This window comes from Oryx dammah, unplaced genomic scaffold, assembly GCF_014754425.2.
Source record: "Oryx dammah isolate SB20612 unplaced genomic scaffold, SCBI_Odam_1.1 HiC_scaffold_11, whole genome shotgun sequence".
Taxonomy (NCBI): domain Eukaryota; kingdom Metazoa; phylum Chordata; class Mammalia; order Artiodactyla; family Bovidae; genus Oryx; species Oryx dammah.
The window spans coordinates 20,543,684-20,563,800 of NW_024070195.1; the positions used below are offsets into that span (position 1 = coordinate 20,543,684).

A 20,117-nucleotide genomic window follows, 5' to 3' on the forward strand; every position below is an offset into this window, starting at 1 on the left:
CTGTAATATCCAGTGCACCTGCTCTCACTGATGGACTCCTCACCTCCCAGCCCCACGTGGTGTGTGGAATCCACAATACTGTAACAAGTACCAACAAATCCAATTTCATTCAACTACAGGGGCTTTGGGTGAAGACCATGGCCAGACCCCACTATCAGCCTCCAGTGCTCACTCCCATCCACATCAAATTTGGCCCCAGACTTTCAGTTCCTCAGATACAGCAAAATCTCTCAGTATCTAAAGCCAAGAGGAACTTCCCACAGATTTCTCAGAACAAAAATTGAAACAAAAAGTATTCTTTGTTCATGATGTATCTATAATTTTTCAGTAATCAAGTATTCACAGAAGGGAACAGTCACTCCATTGTGCATTTCAGGCTCACATTCCGTCCTCCTTCCTACATCTTTAACTCAAATCTTAATGAGTAATTTTCCAAAGAAACTCATACAAGAACTTGGAGAATTCTGGTGTTCCCTCCATTGTTCTATAAACAAGGTTTTGTATTTCTCCCCTCCCTCCACCACCTCTCTTTTCATAAGAGAGTAGCATGGAAGGCCTTGTATTTCTTATAAAACCTCTCTGTGAAAACCTCAAAGTAAAATCAGACCAATAATGAATTCATGATTGTTGATTGGTTGCTTAGTCGCTAAGTCGTGTCCAACTTTTTACAACTCTATGGACTGTAACCCACCAGGCTTCTCTGTCCATGGGATTTCCCAAGCAAGAATACTGGAGTGAGTTGCCATTTCCTTCTCCAGGGGATGTTCCCAAACCAGCGATTGAACCCATGTCTCCTGTATCGGCAGGTGGATTCTTTGCTGCTGAGCCACCAGGAAAGCCCTGATGAATTCATAGCTTGCTTCTAACATTCTTTCATGTTTTCTATAGCCTGTCCTACAGAGGGTGAATGGAGCCCTTCTTTGGAGGAGTTTATCCCACCAAGTAACAGAAAGAGAGGGTCAGTAGGGGGGATTCTGGGAACTACTCAGAGTGGCTCATGTAACCCCAACTCCTTCCTTATATCCTCTTATTTATCCCTTACACAATCCAACCTCACTTTATTGGCTCCCATACATTTGCTTCCTGAGTCTCTTTGTTCTAGGAACTTTCTGTTTCAAAAGTATTTCCAGGAATATGACTCAGAGATGTCACCCCTCAAACAGTCCTCAGACTCTTGCTGCAAGGGGACACATTTAACCTTACTCCACCCCCCAGGAATGCTGCCCTTCTACACAAAAATCCATCACATCTTCCTCGGGCTTCTTCAGTTCCTTTCTACTCACCCTTTACATATGCAAATCTGTTGTGCTATAATGCACATAATTTTTTTCTTCTAGTTTTATTGAGATCTAATTCACATAGAGCACTGTATATGTTTTAGGTGTACAGCATAATGATTTGACTTAAATACATCAGGAAATGATCACCAAGATAAATTTAGTGAACATCCATCATCTCATACAAATACAAAATAAAAGAAAAAGGAAAAAAGGTTTCTTTCCTTGTGATGAAAACTGTTAAGACTGACTTTATTTACAACTTTCATATGCAGCATACAGCAGTATTAATTATATTTATCATGTTGTACATTATATCCCTAGTGCTTATTTATCTTAAAACTGGAAGTTTGTACCTTTTGATAACCTTCATTCAATCCCCCCTTCGCCCTACCCCTCCACTTCTGGTAACCACAAATCTCTCTCTTTTTCTATGAGTTGGTTCATTTGTTTGTTTTGAAGCATAACTGACCTACAACCTAACCAGCATGTTAGTCCATGCTGCATAGCATAGTGATTCGATATTTCTGTACATTACAAAGTGATCACTGCACAATGCACATGAACTTAATACAGGCTTAATACATGAGGGAATTGTGTCAGCATTATAATGTCAAAGTATCATTAGATCACATCTAATTATTACCAGCATGCCAGTAGTGTGTGCCCTGAGAAAAAGCAGCTGGCCACAAAGTTCATGACAAGCCACAGGATATGGTGCTACCCATCATGTGCCTGTGTCCCCCAGCCCTTTGTCTTAGCTCAGTTTAGCCACACGCAAAAGACATAAGCCCAAGACCCTGAGCCAGAACCATCACCCAGGGCATCTCCACAATTCGTGCAGAGCCAGCGGCTGCCTCTTTACCTGTAGCATCCGTGTAAAGAACAGGATACAGCGGCTGTGTCCCAGCAGCAGCCAGCGTGGAGAAACCTGGTCCCAGTCCAGATCTAAATCAGAATCTGTTTTTAATAAGACCCTCCAGTGAAGCATATGTTCACTTAAGTTAGAGAAGCGCTGCTTTGGGAGGGATGGGAATGGGGAGGGGTTGTAATAGCATTAATAAATCATCTGAGATGTTTGACTATGAAAACTGTACTTAGAGGCTATTAAAGGAGTGGGGAGAATCTGTGATGGGAACACAGAAAATCAAAGAAAAGAAATAAGATCAATCATTTAACTCCTTCCCTTCTCCATCTCCCCCCAAACACACACAAAAAAAGTTGTACAGGAAAATAAAAGTAACTACATACAAAACTTGGTTTCATAAAAATATAGTCACGTAACCCTGATATAGGAAACATTGAACAAAAATGGCATACTTCTACTGGTGATATAAAAAAATGGTGTTAGTCAGGGTTCTCCAGAGAAACAGCACCAATAGGATATATATTTAAGAAGGTTTATTAAGAAGGATAGGCTCATGTAATTATAAAGGCAAAGAAGTCCCACAATCTGCCCTTTGTAACCTGGAGGTCCAGGAAAACTGGTGGTGTAGTTCTGGACCAAACATGCAGGGGAGACAGTGCTGTAAGGCCAGGCAGAGTCCAAATGCCAGAGAACCAGAAGTGCCAACATCTGAGGGCAGGACCTGGAAGTTTCAGATCAGACAAAGAGCAAATTCACCCTTTTTGCATCTTTTTGTTCTATTCAGGCCCTCAAAGGACTGGATGATACCCACCTGCATTAGTGAGAGCAATTTCCTCACTTACTAATGCAAAGGCTTATCTCTTCTGGCAACATCCTCACAAACACAGCCAGAAATAACACTTTACCAGTTACCTGGTAGTCCTTAGTCCAATCAAGCTGACACATGAAATCAACCATCACAAGAACTAAATCATCACTGACCATACTAGAGCATCAAAAAGTAATATCTAAAAATTAATTCATCAAGAAATAGCAACATAAATTGTTCCTCTTGAGAATACCAGATAAAGCAACAAAGCATTTGAAGAGGCTATTTCTAGGGAATGAGGACACATAGGGTGAGACTGGTGCTATTCGTATAAGCTCTTTACACTATTTAAAAAAAAAAAAAAAAAAAAGCTTTGTATGGATGACCTTGACAGAATAGAAACTGACTGGGTTTTGTTTTTTTTTTTTTAATGCTAGTGGTTACCTCAGTAAAATGCAGTTGGAGGTCAAGTAAGACAAGGGTGAGACTAATCACTGGCTCTGACTAGTTTATAATATGGGGAAATTTGAACGGCATGTGACGAAAGTGGAGCGGGGTGGGGAGAAGCCCTTATATTTTTGCATTCAATTTGCTCTTATACAGAGCACATCACATTCTTCAGCCCAAATGGTTTCATGTCTAAGAGAAAGAGTTTATGCGTCTAGTCTCCAGAACAGCAGGAAATTGCTCATAGCAGCCCCACATCACAAAGGCACCCACAAACAATGGGAGTCATGACAGGTGGGGGCATCTAGAATCTTTGTTCACTGATGGAGCCTGGAAAATTCAGAGATCCTGTCCAGTGCTGTTGGCTTCTGTCAAAATGACTCAGATATTATCCAACCAGAACCTTGGCTGCCACATAATAGCTTGAGTTCTATGTACCATTTGCTGTCTATTTCCTGGCTCCTTTCCTTCAGTCTAGTTCTCTTAGGTGAAAATAAAAGTTCTTCCCCCTGCCCTTTTCCCAAATTATCATTAGATATTTTTACAATGCAGAGCAAGGGAGAGAAGTCTAATCAGGATGAATTAAGGAGAGGAAACATTATCAGTGATATTTGTGAAAGTTAAGCACAAACGAAAGCTGAAAATGAGGTAGGTACATCTCAAACTAGGAAAGCCAAGGACTGGTTGGTGTGATTTAAGCTGCAAATTCTACTTCTGTCTATGTGCTGATAAGAGGTCAGAAAGTATGAACTCAAAGAGCTCAGTTTAGGAGGGGAACAGAGACTTGGAAACAAAAGACAAAAATAAATGCATGTGCGTCTCAGAGTAGGCTTCAGGTCACGTTCCTGACAGCAAAGAGGGATCAGGAAGTTGTCCACGTCATAGGATAAATCTGGCACGTCTTCCTGGAGAGTCGATTTCAGTTGGAGGGGGTAAAATCTAGTTAGAGTCACATTTCTTTTGAAATTTCACAGTTAATGCAGTGAAATGTTTTAATTTACCTTAAACGTCATAGATAAGACTGAAGACTTTAGAAATGTTTCTCATGTGAGCTAGCCAGTGCTGGGAGACTAGGGAGAAAAGGCGAAGAGAAAGGAAGCAGGAAGGCCACTAGATCTTACAGCATTTTCTTGACCAGATTAAGGTGCTTGAACTGGATGCTGGGGTCACTAAGCAGTCATGTAGACATTTTTAAGCAAAAAGTGACAAGATCGGATTTGTATTTGAGAAAATTCATTCTCCTGGCACTCGGGCATATCCACTGAAGCAAATATCTTTTTTTTTTTTTTTTCTTTTCTCTTTTTTGAGCAGTTCTCTTTTGCTGGTCTTGATCACAGTCACAATTAAAAGGCAAAGAACAAATGAGTGGTGAAGGGTTTTTGCCACAAATATAATACAGAGCTGATGTTTTCAACTTTTTAAAAAATTAACACATATTGATTTTTTTAAAAAAGCACCAGACTCTGTCAAAAAAGGCAATTACTTGAAACATTTACTTCCAGAATATATTAAAATATATAAATGTGAAAAATGACCAACATAACTATCATATAAATGCATAATAAAGTAATAATTTGGTCAGTTTCATCTAGCCCATTAGTGATGATGAGGAAGAATAGACCTCAGTGCTGGTGAGAAGGACATTTCCACTGATGGTGTGATTGGATTGTCATTTCAGGAAGTAGCTTTGACAATATGTTCATACCCTTTGGCCTAAAGACAGTATTTCTGGGAATTCAGCAGAAAGTGTATCAGTAAGTTAACAAAGATGTGGACAAAGACTTGTGTATAACTGCACTATTTATAACAGGCAAAAAACCCAAGATGTGCTATGATCTCAGGAACCTTCAATATGATATAATATAGCTATTAACAATGTCTCAAATTACATAAAAGCGTTAGTCGCTCAGTCACGTCTGACTCTTTGTGACCCAATGGACTGTAGCCTGCCAGGCTCCCCTGTTCATGTGATTTTCCAGGCAAGAATACTGGAGTGGGTAGCCATTCCCTTTTCCAAGGGATCTTCCCAATCCAGGGAATGAACCCTGATCTCTTGCATTGCAAGCAAATTCTTTATGGTCTGTGCCACCAGGAAGCCAAAATTATATAAAAGTATATCAAATTATATAAATCATCAGTTCTATTACTGGAGGCTATCATTACTTGCTGACTACCTTAAAAAATACATATCTTTACAATGTTTTCTGTAACAATAAGGGGTTTAACCCAAAACAGGGAGTTGTAGGCCTCATAAATTGCTTTTAGGGAGGTAGCTTTGCAGAGAGGCAACTCTGGGCCCTGAAAACTGAATCATACTCATGTATTCTTAGCCTATCTTTAGTTTTCAGCTCATATAAATAATAATAGAATAACAACTTCCTCTCTTCTAAATCCCTATTATATGCTAAGCACTGCTGCTGCTACTGCTGCTAAATCGCTTCAGTCGTGTCCGACTCTGTGAGACCCCATAGACGGCAACCCACCAGGCTCCTCTGTCCCTGGGACTCTCCAGGCAAGAACACTGGAGTGGGTTGCCATGTCCTTCTCCAATGCATGAAAGTGAAGAGTGAAAGTGAAGTCGCTCAGCCGTGTCCGACTCTTAGCGACCCCATGGACTACAACCTATCAGGCTCCTCCACCCATGGGATTTTCCAGGCAAGAATACTGGAGTGGGTCACCATTGCCTTCTTAATCTCATTTAATCCTTGCACCAATACTCCAAAGAAGGTATTATTAACAATATTTCCATTTTAGAGATTAAAAAAGTGAGGCTTGGAGATGGCCCAAGGCTTTGCATCTTATTTTAGTGTTTTCTTAAATCCTCTTTCTTTTTCCCTCTGTCCCCTTCTGTAAACCGGTTATCAATGCATAGCCTAATTTCTAAGCTGAAGACCACAAATCCACAGACCCTTCTCCTCTCTGGAACTTTTTTTTCCCCCAAAGTAAATTTATCAGGGATGAGGAGGCAGTGTGTTGGAGTGGAAGGGTGGGGGGAGGCAGGCTTTCCTGAGAGTACTTCCCCCTTCCTTCTCCTTTAATTTTTGCCAATGGGGCCACAACCAGCTTTCTCATTTGGTAGCAGAAGCTTGTTGGTGCCTTTTCCTCCAACATCAGAGGTCAGTATCGGGGACTGTTCTCACCCCTGAGAGAGCCAGCAGCAGAGTCATTTTCTCTTTCCCGGGCTCCTTCCTCCCTAGTCCCAGGCCCTCTACTCTTCAAGCCCTTTAGCTCTCTTCAGCTCCCCTTTCTTGTTCTGTCTCCTCCAGCCTTTCTTCTTTCCTGTTCCTGCTTATTTCCCTGGTCTCCATCTCTGCCTCCATCACTGTATCTTTATTATTATTGCTAAAAGCAGATGTCAAATTATTGTATTTGAAAGAAGAGATTTTTTTGACACAGTAGTTCTAAGACTTGTCTATTTATAATACATGAAACCCGTTAATGGGTACTATGCATCACAATTGCCTTCTCCTAAGACTCTCTTGGGGGTTTAGGGCCCAATTTGCTGTTTTGTACAGACAAGATTGACTAACCTTAGGGTGTTAGGTGGATGTGTGCTGATGGCAGCCGGGACTGAAAGTCTACCCTTGGCAGAAGGCAAGGAGGAAGCTTAAGGTGTAAATGATGCTTTCCAAGCTGAAAAGAACTGCTGGGAGGGCACAGGAGCACGGTGTCTCAACAACTCCTAGTTATTGCCTATTCTTTCATCTCTCCTAGGCTGAAGATCCCGACAAACTCGAGCCCACCAGCATCTTGCTGCCCAGAAAGGTTGGAGATGGCAGTCTTTCCAAACTCCTGCCTCCTGGGGTGTCTGGTCATTTTCATTGTCCTCCAGCTGCCCCAGCTGGATTCTGGTAGGTCCGGAAACCATAAGACTTGTTCCCAAAAACCCTTTTAGGCTGGAAGGGGTTGGCAGGCCTAGACTAGGAAATAAGTAGGAAGAGGGTTTGAGCTGAGTAGAGAAGGAGCCACGAATTATCTTTCTGGGTGGAACTTTGTTTCAATGATGTCCTGCCTTTTCCTCTCAATTATAGGATAATTTCTAGCCTACAAGCTTGAAATTTCTCAATAATTTTAAGCAATCCCATTTGGTTGTCCTTAGCGACTTTCCCAAGGGCCCAGATGGATTCCCTGGAGCTGTAGTGGGAGAGTGCCCTTCAGTGGGATCCTCGTCTGTATCAGTTCTCAACTCCCACCTCCACATTCCGTACGACCCTCTTGGTGTTTTGATAGCTCCCTTTGACGTGATCGGACCCCCGGAGCCCATCCTGGCGATGTTGGGTGAAGATGCAGAGCTGCCCTGTCGCCTCTCCCCCAACGTGAGCGCCGAGGGCATGGAGCTGCGCTGGCTCCGGGAGAAGGTCTCGCCTGCAGTGTTCGTGAGCCGCGAAGGGCGAGAGCAGGAGGGAGAGGAGATGGCTGAATACCGAGGAAGAGTGTCGCTGGTGGAGGACCACATTGCCGAGGGCAGCGTCGCTGTGAGGATACAGGAGGTCAAAGCCTCTGATGATGGGGAGTACCGATGCTTTTTCAGGCAGAACGAAAACTACGAAGAGGCCATCGTGCATCTGAAGGTGGCTGGTGAGTGGATCGGTTTTGACTTTCTCCGGTGACTCCATGCAAGATAATATTTTCCTGGGGCTCTGTTACTCTGGAAACCGTCACACTTGTTTCCCAAATCCCTTTTAGGCGGAAGGGATTGGCAGGCCTAGAGTAGGAGATAAGTAGGAAGAGGGTTTGAGCTGAGTAGACAGGGAGCAGCGAATAATCTTTCTCCTTAGAACTTTGTTTCCATGATGTCTTGCTTTTTTCTCTCAATTATAGTATAATCATTTCCCCATGTTAATAATTTAATAAGTGTAAGATGTAATGACTGTATAACATTCTCTTTTATTAGTGCATCATAATTTGCTTGGTCAAAGCCCAGAACTGAGCATTTAAGTTGTGTCTGTTTTTCACCATTTATAGTAAGGCTGTAGTGAGCAATCCCAATGCTTACTTGGTGGATTAGTACCCAAAGACTGATTTTGTGAGATTGTAGAGCATGGTGGCTTGTTAAGGGTCTTGACCTACCGAGAAAATTTTTGGTTTTGTTTCTGTTTTTGCTTCAAGCCAGAAATCAGAGTGAACTATAAGGAAATGGTACACACTGAGGAACAAAGTATACTTTGAGGTCTGCCTTTCCCATCTGGCACCAAGCAAATTTCTTTTTGAGCTACATTTCCTACTGTAAAACCTGCCAAACAAGATTTTGCAAGAATGAGATTTAAAAAAAAAAAATCAATATAGGAATTCCTGGTGGTTTGGCGGTTCCAATGCAGGGAGTATTGATCAAGGAACTAAGATCCCTCATGCTTGGAATATGAGAAACTGCTTTGTCAATTCTAAAAGCATTATATACTTGTAAAATATTGCTGTGCAATATATATTGCTTTTTATGCATATTTGAATATATGAATATAAAGGTGAATATTTGAATATAAAGATGAAGTTTGAAAAATACATGGGTGAAATGTGGGTCCCTGTTTCATAACAGGGTGTCCCACATGGTAGTATCATATATAACTCATCTTTCCTTTTTAAGGAAGTGTCTTAAAGATTGGTTATAAAGCCCTAGAGATTTGAGAGCATAAAGCTGTCATTGTTACCTTTTATGAATGATAGACACCTTTGAGAATCTGCTGAAAATGGTGGCCCTTTTCGTGAAAAGAATACACATTCTCATATATATACACAACTTGGAATATGACTTTAAGTCAATAGTTGTTTCATCTCTGATAAGATGTCTTCTTTTATGGATACTTCAGTTCCTTTGTGTAGTAAAACATGGAGATGGGTCCCTCTCATTCGGCTCCCAGAAGAGTGTCCATAAAGGAGTAAGGCGCCTTCTTTCTCCATAGCTCTGGGCTCTGATCCTCACATCAGTATGAAAGTTCAAGAGAGTGGAGAGATCCTGCTGGAGTGTACCTCAGTGGGATGGCACCCAGAGCCCCAGGTACAGTGGCGAACTCACAAGGGAGAAGAGTTTCCATCCATGTCAGAGTCCAGGAATCCTGATGAAGAAGGTTTGTTTACTGTGAGAGCTTCAGTGATCATCAGGGACACCTCTATGAAGAATGTGTCCTGCTGTATCCGGAACCTCCTTCTTGGCCAGGAGAAAGAAGTAGAGATTTCCATACCAGGTCAGTAAAATAAGTACTAGGTTCCTTTTGACACAGTTTCAGGGCAACATCACATGGGACATCTGCCCAGGTACAACCTCCTGGCAGACTTGTCTATTTTTCTCACCTTAAACTTTCCCCACCTAAACTCCTGCCCGCTGAGCCCCACCAACTTCACTAGAGATTCTGAAGGCATAAGTTTTATATCTAGAGCTCACAGACATTCCAGATTTTCCATCTTAGATACTGAAGTCTTCCAGATTTTCTTAGGAGATATATCTTGGAAAAGCTTTGTCTCTGAAGGGTGTGGTCTTCCTGATTCCGAGCCTTCTGGATCTAGCTAAATCAGCTCTCCTCTTTCTACCCTTACCTCCCCCTCCTCCCTATCCCATGCTAGAGCTCCAAGTTTCCAGAGTCTTCACACTCTACCTCTGGTTCAGCAAGGAACTTTTCCTTATTCTTGGGTCCTTGAGTCCCCTTCTGTTGCACACAGAAGTGATATTTCCCCTTCCTTATTTACTTCCCTCATCCCCTTGGCTCCCATCCCGCATTGATGGCTACGGAGAAATTTCCATGATAACATGAATCGGTCTATTATATTCTTTATTCCACAGGTCCTGTCCCCAAATGACTCTTCTTCATCTTCATTCCTCTCTTTCTCTGCCCTCTCTTACCTAAGACCAAAATTTATCGGAAAACCTCAGAGTGGTATTGGAGGGACTCTTTTGCCATGGGAGGAATGTGAGAGGTCCAGGTCATCCTCTTTTCCAGCCCCCTTTGGAATCAGGAGAGGAGCTAGATTTGCTCTGAGTTTCTCAACAAATGTCCTTCTTGGGGATTTTGTTCTAGCCTCCTTCTTCCCAAGGCTGACTCCCTGGATGGTGGCTGTGGCTGTCATCTTGGTGTTCCTAGGACTCCTCACAATTGGGTCCATATTTTTCACTTGGAGACTATACAAGGAAAGATCCAGACAGAGGAGGAATGAATTCAGTTCTAAAGGTAAGTCATAGAATCCCAGTCTACTTGTCAAGAGTGCTTCTATGTGAGGCTGAACCCAAGTCCTTTAGGATGACTGCCAATGGGAAGATAATTGATTCCAGAATTCTAAAAATCAGAGGGGATTATAAAGCTCCTGAATTCAGTGGCACCCAATATGAAGCATAACAGAGGTTTGGGTACAAGATGAGTCAAAAGCAATTCTAACTGAGATAATAGACCTGATGTTTATTCATTATTAACCTTCAGACTCTATCCTTACTTTTAACTCAGTAATGATTAAAGATCTGATACCAAGTGAGTAGGAACTTCCTGCATATTTCTTAGAAAACAAAACAAAATCCTTGTTCTTCATTTGTTGATAATGCCTCAATAATCAGGTAGTCATGAATTAAATAGTTTCTCTTTTATATGTTTCTCACACCTGTTTTGTTCCCTCCCTCACACCCAGGCTAGGTCATTAAGGTATTTCTGTTTGTTTTCCAGAGAAACTCCTGGAAGAGCTCAGTAAGTTTTATGTTCTTTGTCTTTTTACATCCACAAAGTTGTCTCTTTCTTATTATAAAACATGTCAATAACACTCTTTCCCCCTCCCCCACCCTCTCTCACTACAGAATGGAAAAAGGCTACATTGCATGCAGGTCAGTGACTCTGAATATCTTAAGGGCTCTGCAGTGCTACCCTGGAGGTATACAAAGTCCTCCAATACTTGGAAATAAAAACCACTAATATATAGAGGGGAAGTGAAAGTGAAGTCGCTCAGTTGTGTCTGACTCTTTGTGACCCCATGAACTGTAGGCCTACTAGGCTCCCCCGTCCATAGGATTTTCCAGGCAAGGGTACTGGAGTGGGTTGCCATTTCCTTCTCCAGGGGATTTTCCCAACCCAGGGATCAAACCCAGGTCTACCCACATTGTGGGCAGAGGCTTTACCGTCTGAGCCATTAGGGAAACCTATATAGAGGGGAAAGATGATGGCAAATGGCCTCAACATTATCCTTGAGGCACATAAAGGGCCCTTGGAAGATGGCTAGAAGGCAAGTCCCCTCTGACAGGGTCCCATGGGGTACTGGGGACAGTCAGTTGATACATAACCCTATGGCTGTGGATGGAAGAGGGGAAAAGAGACAGCTGAGCAGGCCAAGCAGTTCCCCTCCTGAGGAGACCTGTCAACTGCTACAGCAGGTCTCCACTTATTCAGAGAAGAAAGGATGGTTCTTTCAATCTGTGACATTCACTGATAATCAGACTCACTTTCTCTCTGTCTCTAGTGGATGTGACTCTGGATCCAGATACCGCCCACCCCCACCTCTTTCTGTATGGAGATTCAAAATCTGTCCGACTGGAAGATTCACGTCAGAAACTTCCTGAGAAACCAGAAAGATTTGACTCCTGGCCCTGTGTGATGGGTCGTGAGGCCTTCACCTCGGGGAGACATTACTGGGAGGTGGAGGTGGGAGACAGGACGGACTGGGCAATTGGGGTGTGTAGGGAGAATGTGATGAAGAAGGGATTTGACCCCATGACTCCTGAAAATGGGTTCTGGGCTGTGGAGCTGTATGGAAATGGGTACTGGGCTCTCACCCCACTGCGGACCCCTCTCCCACTGGCTGGACCCCCCCGCCGGGTTGGGGTCTTCCTTGACTATGAATCAGGAGACATCTTCTTCTACAACATGACTGATGGATCCCATATCTATACTTTCTCCAAGGCCTCTTTCTCTGGCCCCCTCCGGCCCTTCTTCTGCTTGTGGTCCTGTGGTAAAAAGCCCCTGACTATCTGCCCAATCACTGATGGGCTTGAGGGAGTCATGGTAGTTGCTGATGCCAAGGACATTTCAAAGGAGATCCCACTGTCCCCCATAGGGGAGGACTCTCCCTCCGGGGATATAGAAACTCTCCATTCTAAACTAATCCCTCTCCAGCCCAGCCAAGGGGTACCTTAAGAAATACTCCAGCTCAGCTCTTTCCCTCTACTCTAACCCCTTCTTCCACCACTCCCAGGGCTTCATCTGCCAGATTTACTCAGCCCCTGTTTCTTCCCATTGGGTAGGGATTAATTATTCTTGAGAAGGTTGTGTTGCTTTTGATAGAGTGTGAGGAATAGGCCCTTCCTAATCTGTTTCTGTAACAGTAGTCAAGGGACAGGGAAGTGACTCAGATTGCTTCTTGTGGTCTCCCATCCCAGAGGCCAAATCCTCTAGGGAGGGAATTGCAGTTCGGGGATCAAGATGGAGTTAGGTCAGCATAGGGTTATGACAGAAACATCTTGGTGTCCAGGATAGGGGAATATAGAGGAACAGGTTTTAAGTAAGCAGAAAACCCAAAGGGTTCTGGGAGGGGAAAACCGGTGGCTGAGATCCCATAAAGGAACTTGGAGGGCACATCCTGATAGAGGAAAATGAGGTGAACTTAGGCAGTGATAAACATCTGACTTGTCCCTAGAGCTTTAGGAACCATATTTCAGATTTTCTAAGTCATTCCTACAGGGTGGATCTGAGCAGTTGGCAAGGGGAGTAAAGAAGGTGAGAAGGTCAGATAGAATGAAAGAGGAGAGAATTTTAAACAAAATGCAAAGGGCTCTTTCCAACCTCACTTTGTTGATTCCACAAGTTGCTGGTTCTCTTCTTCCTTTTGATCTAGAATCTCTCCACTTTAGAAGCATTTTCAGGCATCATCTTTCAGTGATATCACCACTTTATTGGCTGTTGTCTCATGGCCAATGGCCACATCTCACCAACATATGGTTTAAAACTGCTCAACCACACCTTTAATTAGCTTTAACCACCATCCACTTCCATACGGAGCCACAAATCACTCTCTCCCCACCCAGCTTTCCTACGTGCTGCTTCTCCTCAGGGTCCCCTGAAAGCTGCGTCATTGTACTCAGCACAGCTAGATTGATTGCACTTATTTGTATTTGCATTTTCCTGTATATGTTTGTCTTGTCCAGGCTCCCACCTTCCATTTCCATTGGGTTTTCCAGGATCAATGTCGTCCATGGTCTTAACCTAATAAATAAGTCTGTCTGATTGTTGAAAACAGCTTCTGCACCTCCTTTTCTTTATCCAACAAATGGAACTGACACAAAACAGAGAGAAGAAACATGCATGGAAATGCAGTGGGTCAAAGCACTGTGGTTCTGTTTATCCAAGACCCATACCCAGACCTGCTGGCAGTAGGCTCACCAGGGCAGGCAGCACAGGGCTTCCTGTCCCATGAAGGGCCAGCTACTTACAAAAAGGCCACAGTGCCAGTAGCTACCCACCCTTAGCCTCTGGAGGAAATATTTGGTGATGTCTCATAACTGGAAAAACAAACAAACTTGGGTGATCCTCCTTTCCTTGCCCCTTCGTCAGGCTGTATTCACCCTACCCTACATTGGACTCCTGAGAGAAGACCACCATGTACCTCTGCTTTCAAAGTATTCATTTATGTTCAAATTGTACTTTTAGAAAGTAAACGATTTTTTTAAAAGTCCAAACTTCTTTAAAAAATACTTGAGAATCTTAAGTAGTTGTTTTGCCAGTTTAATGTACTATGTGTATCCTGAAATGTATATATAAAGTCTTACCCTAAATAAATGGGGCTGCCACAGGAACCCCTCTCTGAGAGTAGAAAGAGAAATAGTCAGAGGTTTCAATTAGCTCTGTGACTGCCCTCACCTTCCTATTTCTTCATGATCTTCAAGGAAAATGGTTACCAAACACAGCATTGAGCTGGCAGTAGATTCTGAACTTATGTGATAAGCCTTGCAGCTCCCTTTCCATCTGGCACCAGATACCAGTGCCTGAAGGAGGAAATTAACAGTCTTGGTAGCTCTGGCTTTATTTTCAAATCTTCTGAAAGAGAAGAAAGGTGGCCTTGCTGATGCTTCGTCAAAGCCTGTCTTAATGACCTGAAGCAAAATCAGTGATACTATGGTTTCAGAAGGTCCAGAAAGGCCTCTTCCACCAGTGCAAATAATTAACTGCAGTATTTCCAAGGCCTGACTTCCTTTTTAAACCAGAAACTAAAACCTTTCACCCCACAGCTAAAGACGAGCCTTAAAAATGCAAATGTTCCTGAAATAAGGAACTTCATTTCACACACCAAAAGCCAGCTCTGGTCATCACATGTTCGAAAGGGTCTGCCTCTCTTTAAAAGAGACCTAGACATTCACATTAAGAGAAAAATAACTGTGCGACTCCTATCATCACTAATCAACAACAGCTCTTCCGTGCCGTCTATCTGCTTATCCCTATTCATCTGCTCCTTCTGCCTCCAAACAACATTCAGGTCTCCTCAAATCGCCCTCTGGAAAACTCCGAGTCGACTCTCAACCATACGCGCCTTTATTCTTGCCACTCACTTTAAAATTTAAAATGGAAATAGTCTTCTTCCTTGAATACATATGAAAGTTAATTTTAAAAAGTAACAATGATCCCAAGTCTCACTCAAATATAACCAATATTTGGGTTCATCCTCTTCTTTAAAAAATAAAAAAGAATCTGTATTGTTTAGTTCAAAGGACTTAAACTAAATGCTTTTTGAGGAGTGTTTCAAACTAGTTGGAAAGTCTTTGAGGTACAGCTTTGCTGGACATAAACACAGATGTACGAAAACCTTACGAATTAAGGGAAGATAGAGTGACACACTTGTAGAAAGAGAAAGGCAGAACTGGTTTTAGTTTGATGCCTCCTTTTTGAGAGCAGCATAACATCCATTCAGAAAAGTCCACCCATCCTCAGGGTACAGCTAGAAAATTCAGATCAAGAAGCAAGACTCTGGGACCCCCGTACATAGGTCTCGAGGGTCCAGCGGACAGAAAGGAGAGGAGGGAGGAGTTAATGAGAACCCGAGGGCTGGGCCCCAGCAAGCACCAAACTGAATAGCGTAAGACTTCCCAGGAGCAGGTGTCAGTTTAAGTAAGGCAAATTCAGCAATATGGGTGCCATTATATAAACAAGAATTCTGTCGAGAGTGGAAAGAAATTTCCCTTACTCTTGGCTGCCCAGCCGAACGCCGACCGCTGGGGGCAGCCTGGAATCGAATCCGCGTTCATTCAGAAAACACTGCCCGGCGGCTCCCGCAGCTCGGCGCTTGATTCTGCGTTTTCACTCGGGGTCGGCGTCCGGGGCCGTAAGTAAACTGGTGGTTGCTTTTTTTGATCGAAAATTTTCCGCATCCTCAGAAAAAGAGAAAAAGAAAAAAAAGGGCGGGGCGGGGCGGGGGCGGGAAACCATCATTCGCGTAGACATTGAAATGAAATTTGAGGGCGGCGAAAATACAGCGGGTCAGGATGGCCGAGCGGTCTAAGGCGCTGCGTTCAGGTCGCAGTCTCCCCTGGAGGCGTGGGTTCGAATCCCACTCCTGACATTGCTTACGTTTTTGAATTCGTCGAACGGTTGTGTATATCACCAGCTTTTCCCCACGTTTCCCTACGGTCTCTTTCCTGTTTTCCCAAATAAATTATCCAAAATTTTAAAAAAATTTTAATATTAAAGAAAAGAAATTAGCCAAGTTCTAAAATGAAAGCACTCTGTACCCAGAACACAAGTTAAGATCTAGTCATTTTAATCTCCTTTCCCTGTCTCTAGCTGTCTGTCCCTCTCTCTCCTTTACATTCAAGGAGTTGAATAAAAGTTACTCCTTTCACTGATGTCTACAGGGCCACTCTTTTGTTTTATTTATTTATTGATTCCCTTTTAATCACCTTTCTTCAATTTTATTTCTCATCTCCCACTCCCCCTTAAGAAACCATTGGAAAGATCATCCTTTTTCTGTTTGCTGTGTGTTTTTGTAGAACACATTTTTGGTTTCTCTATATATTTTTTTAATTTACATAAATGCCGCTGTGTCATATATCTCATTCTATTTTTACTTTGTCCCTTTTGGCTACAGCTTTTTAGCCGATGTTGTGCATACACCTAGACATTATCTAGAACAATTACTTTCAATTACTGTGGGAGACCAGGGTTTGATCCTTGAGTCGGAAGGATCCGACCCCATAGAGAACCTCAGCAGCCCAGCTAGAGGACCTACTCAATCCGTAACTTTTAAATTCAAGTTCCACCCATACTGCTTTGGTAACTTATGATCTTTTAAAAAGAAAGTATGAAACATTTGAGCTGCATCAGCTGTCAAATCAAGTCCACCTGTGGTTTTCATGATGCCATAAATACTGAGGATGCCTCCATGCCTACCTGCCTACCGTCATCTCCAGACAAAGAAGAATTTCAAGATCTGCACACTCTATTCTCTTACTGCTTCCACTTACCCAAACCGAGCATCCTCGTCCTCACCACACACTCCCGTTGCCTGGAGCACCTCTTCTACTTCTCTGTTTGAGAAGGTAACAGGCAGGAAGGCCAGGGGTCTCCAAAAGGAGGAAATAGGCTGCAAGTGTCAATTTTTTTTTCTCTTAAAATTCTGTGCTGCCATGACAACACTGGTTCCATCTGAACTTAACTTTTCTCAAACCTTGAGTTAACCAATGCGTTTTTCTTATGGAAGTGTTTTCTTAAGCTATGTTAATGAAACTATGTATTTGCTTTGGAATTTACCTTTCTTTAAAATGGTTCCACCTAAGACTAACTGTTTTTTCTTTTCCCAAACCTTGGGCTGATAATAGTTCAACAAACCAGTATTCATATCAATTGTTTTATGGCTGGGGGATGACACACCTGTGCCATCCTATCTCAAAAATGCATGTTGTGGGAGAGGGGCCTGGTGAAACTCGGTCAGCCCTGAGGTGCTCTCTTATCTGATTAATAGCTTTCTAACAGACCTAAAACATGCGGCTATAGACTAGCAGGGCACTCTTTATGCCCCCTTCTGATGTCTATGTCAGAAGCTTTCTCTATCTCTTTTATATTTTAATAAAACTTTATTACACAAAAGCTCTGAGCAATCAAGCCTCGTCACTGGCCCCAGATTGAATTCCTCTCCTCTGGAGGCCAAGATGCCAGCGTCTTTCATGGCTCAACAACAACCTTTCACCTCCAGCCCACTTTCTTGTCTGGATCTCGCCTACATCTCCTCCATGCTCGGTTTGGCTATCACTCCTTCCAGGAAGTCTTCCCCCACCTCCTATCTCCACTCAGTCTGAGCTGAGTATCACAGTGTGGTCTACTGTACCCTTCACTCCAATGGGGTTATATATCACTATACTGTAATTGCCATTGAACTGTTTGATTCACCCTTCCATCAGCAGGTTTTGTCCATCAGCGGACAAAACTCATGACCGAAGTGAGATTAGCATGGTGCCTGCCACATGATAAGCACTGGGTAGATAAACAAGTATTTAACTGTAAACCATTTTCACTTGTATATGTAAATCACTTTCACGATGGATACATGGAGAGTTAGGAAGATTTTTAGACTTTAGGAGAGATGGCTAAATTCTTCACCTGGAATATTCCATAGCTTCCATAGCCAGTAACACTATCTCAATGGTACAGATCAGGCAATCTATTGAGGGCCACTTGGCTGGAAGCATCCTCGTAAAGGTATTCCTGGAGCCTGGTGGAGCAGAAGGGTGAAGGTTAAGGTAGATTTCGTAACAGAATTAAGGAGTGATCTAGTGTTGACATCTCTACCATGACCCAGCTGGCCTTACTATTCTTGTCTGGATCTCGCCTACATCTCCTCCATGCTCGGTTTGGCTATCACTCCCAGGTCTGTAACCTGGGCCTGGGAAAAAGGCTTTGTTGTGCAGAATATAGAAGCATATAAAAAAGACGGTCTGTCTCCTGAAATAAAATGTGTATATTAAAGTAGGGCAGAAAATTAAACATAAAATTCTCTTTGTGTGTTTGTTTGGACCTCCTCCCTCCTTAATGTGCAGTGTGCACATTAACCAGAGCACCTCAAAGATGGAAGTGACTGCTCCACCATAAAGATCATTTTTTCCCTCTTTCCTTTTCTTAAAAGAATAGCATTCTTTACCAATTTTGTAGGGAGTATGATAACTGTATGCTTGCTTTGTACATGCTTCTATGGACTAGGTATAACCTTGGTGAACTTCACATAAAATGTCAGCATGTCATGTTGATGTACTATCCTTTGTCTCGAAAATGCATATGACTGTTCATTCCTTCAACTTCTAACAAGTAGAACAGTTGTCAGAGTTTTCTGAGGATCTGTCTCCTGGTTATAATCCTCAGTTTAGCTCAAATAAAATTCCTTTTTTTTTCTTCTTGAGTTGATTATTTATTGAATTTTCATTGATACTTCCATTGCTCTGCGACGTCTATAAGGAAAAGTGGGGAATTAAGCTGAAGAGTGAGTGAAGAAAGCCTCTACAAAAGTAGAACTGTTTTCTGAACTATTCTTCAAAGTGTTGGGACATTTTGTTTCTGCAGATAGAACAGAAGGTCATATTTCAACTGTTGACCATCTACACAAAATCATGTTCTCTGAAGGTAAAAGTCAGGTTGGTGAGACTTTCTGGGCCAGGTGGTAGAGGGGTTGGTCTTGGGAGATGAGCAAATGGGTAACAGTTACAATGAACTTCATTTCCCTGATCTTGAGTTTCTATATAAAGGGGCCAAATTATGAGCAAAACTCTAGACTTCTTTTCCACTTCTCTTATTTCCTTTCTTTCTCTTAAGGCACCCTAGACTCTCCTGGACTGCTTCTTCAAGTCAGCCTGGGTGCTGACTGAACAGCTTCAGGTCAGTCAGTTCTAGTGGGATATCCACCCTGTGGGTATACAATGAAAAGGATGCTTCCCCTGATAACTTCTTTCTGAAATCACTGTGACGAGTATTTTCCTCTTCGATTTTCCTTTCCAAAAAAACTCTGAGCACAAGACCACCTTTTAAAATAGCCATTTACAACTCATGCTATATGGTTGGATTTTAGTGGTTGGTACGAATTGAGATGCTGAAGCATTCTCCAAGGTTAAGGAAAAATAAGATCATGGCATCTGGTCTCATCACTTCATGGCAAATAGAAGGGTGGTGGGGGGGGGGGCAGAGTAGAAGCAGCTACAGATTTTCTTTTCTTGGGCTCCCAAATCACTGCAGATGGTGACTGCAGTCATGAAATTAAAAGACACTTGCTCCTCCGAAGGAAGGCTACGACAAACCTGCTGCTGCTACTGCTGCTAAGTCACTTCAGTCGTGTCCGACTCTGTGCGACCCCATAGACGGCAGCCCACTAGGCTCCCCCGTCCCTGGGATTCTCCAGGCAAGAACACTGGAGTGGGTTGCCATTTCCTTCTCTAATGCATGAAAGTGAAAAGTGAAAGTGAAGTTGCTCAGTCATGCCCGACTCTTAGCGACCCCATGGACTGCAGCCTACTAGGCTCCTCCGTCCCTGGGATTTTCCAGGCAAGAGTACTGGAGTGGGGTGCCATTACCTTCTCCATGACAATCCTAGACAGTGTATTAAAGAGCAGAAACATCACTTCACTGACAATGGTTCATATAGTCAAAGCTATAATTTTTCCAGTAATCAAGTACAGACTTGAGAGTTGGGCCATGAAGAAGGCTGAGCACAAAAGAATTGATTCTTTCGAAAGGTGGTGTTGGAGAAGACTCTTGAGAGTCCCTTGGACAGCAAAGAGATCAAACCAGTC

The 20,117-nt window shown here is 42.8% G+C and overlaps 1 protein-coding gene and 1 non-coding gene across 2 annotated transcripts; both read left to right on the forward strand.

The window, feature by feature from the left end:
* Positions 1 to 7,172: 7,172 nt before the first annotated feature.
* Positions 7,173 to 13,544, forward strand: BTN1A1 (butyrophilin subfamily 1 member A1). The gene is made up of 7 exons (XM_040249984.1): positions 7,173 to 7,251; positions 7,631 to 7,978; positions 9,298 to 9,579; positions 10,408 to 10,557; positions 11,041 to 11,061; positions 11,169 to 11,195; positions 11,825 to 13,544. The coding sequence occupies exons 1-7, from the start codon at positions 7,173 to 7,175 to the stop codon at positions 12,496 to 12,498; spliced, it is 1,581 nt and encodes a 526-aa protein (XP_040105918.1). The 3' UTR covers positions 12,499 to 13,544.
* Positions 13,545 to 15,827: 2,283 nt separating this feature from the next.
* Positions 15,828 to 15,910, forward strand: TRNAL-CAG. Its single transcript has one exon. It is a non-coding gene; the product is annotated as a tRNA-Leu (tRNA).
* The last annotated feature ends 4,207 nt before the right edge of the window (positions 15,911 to 20,117 follow it).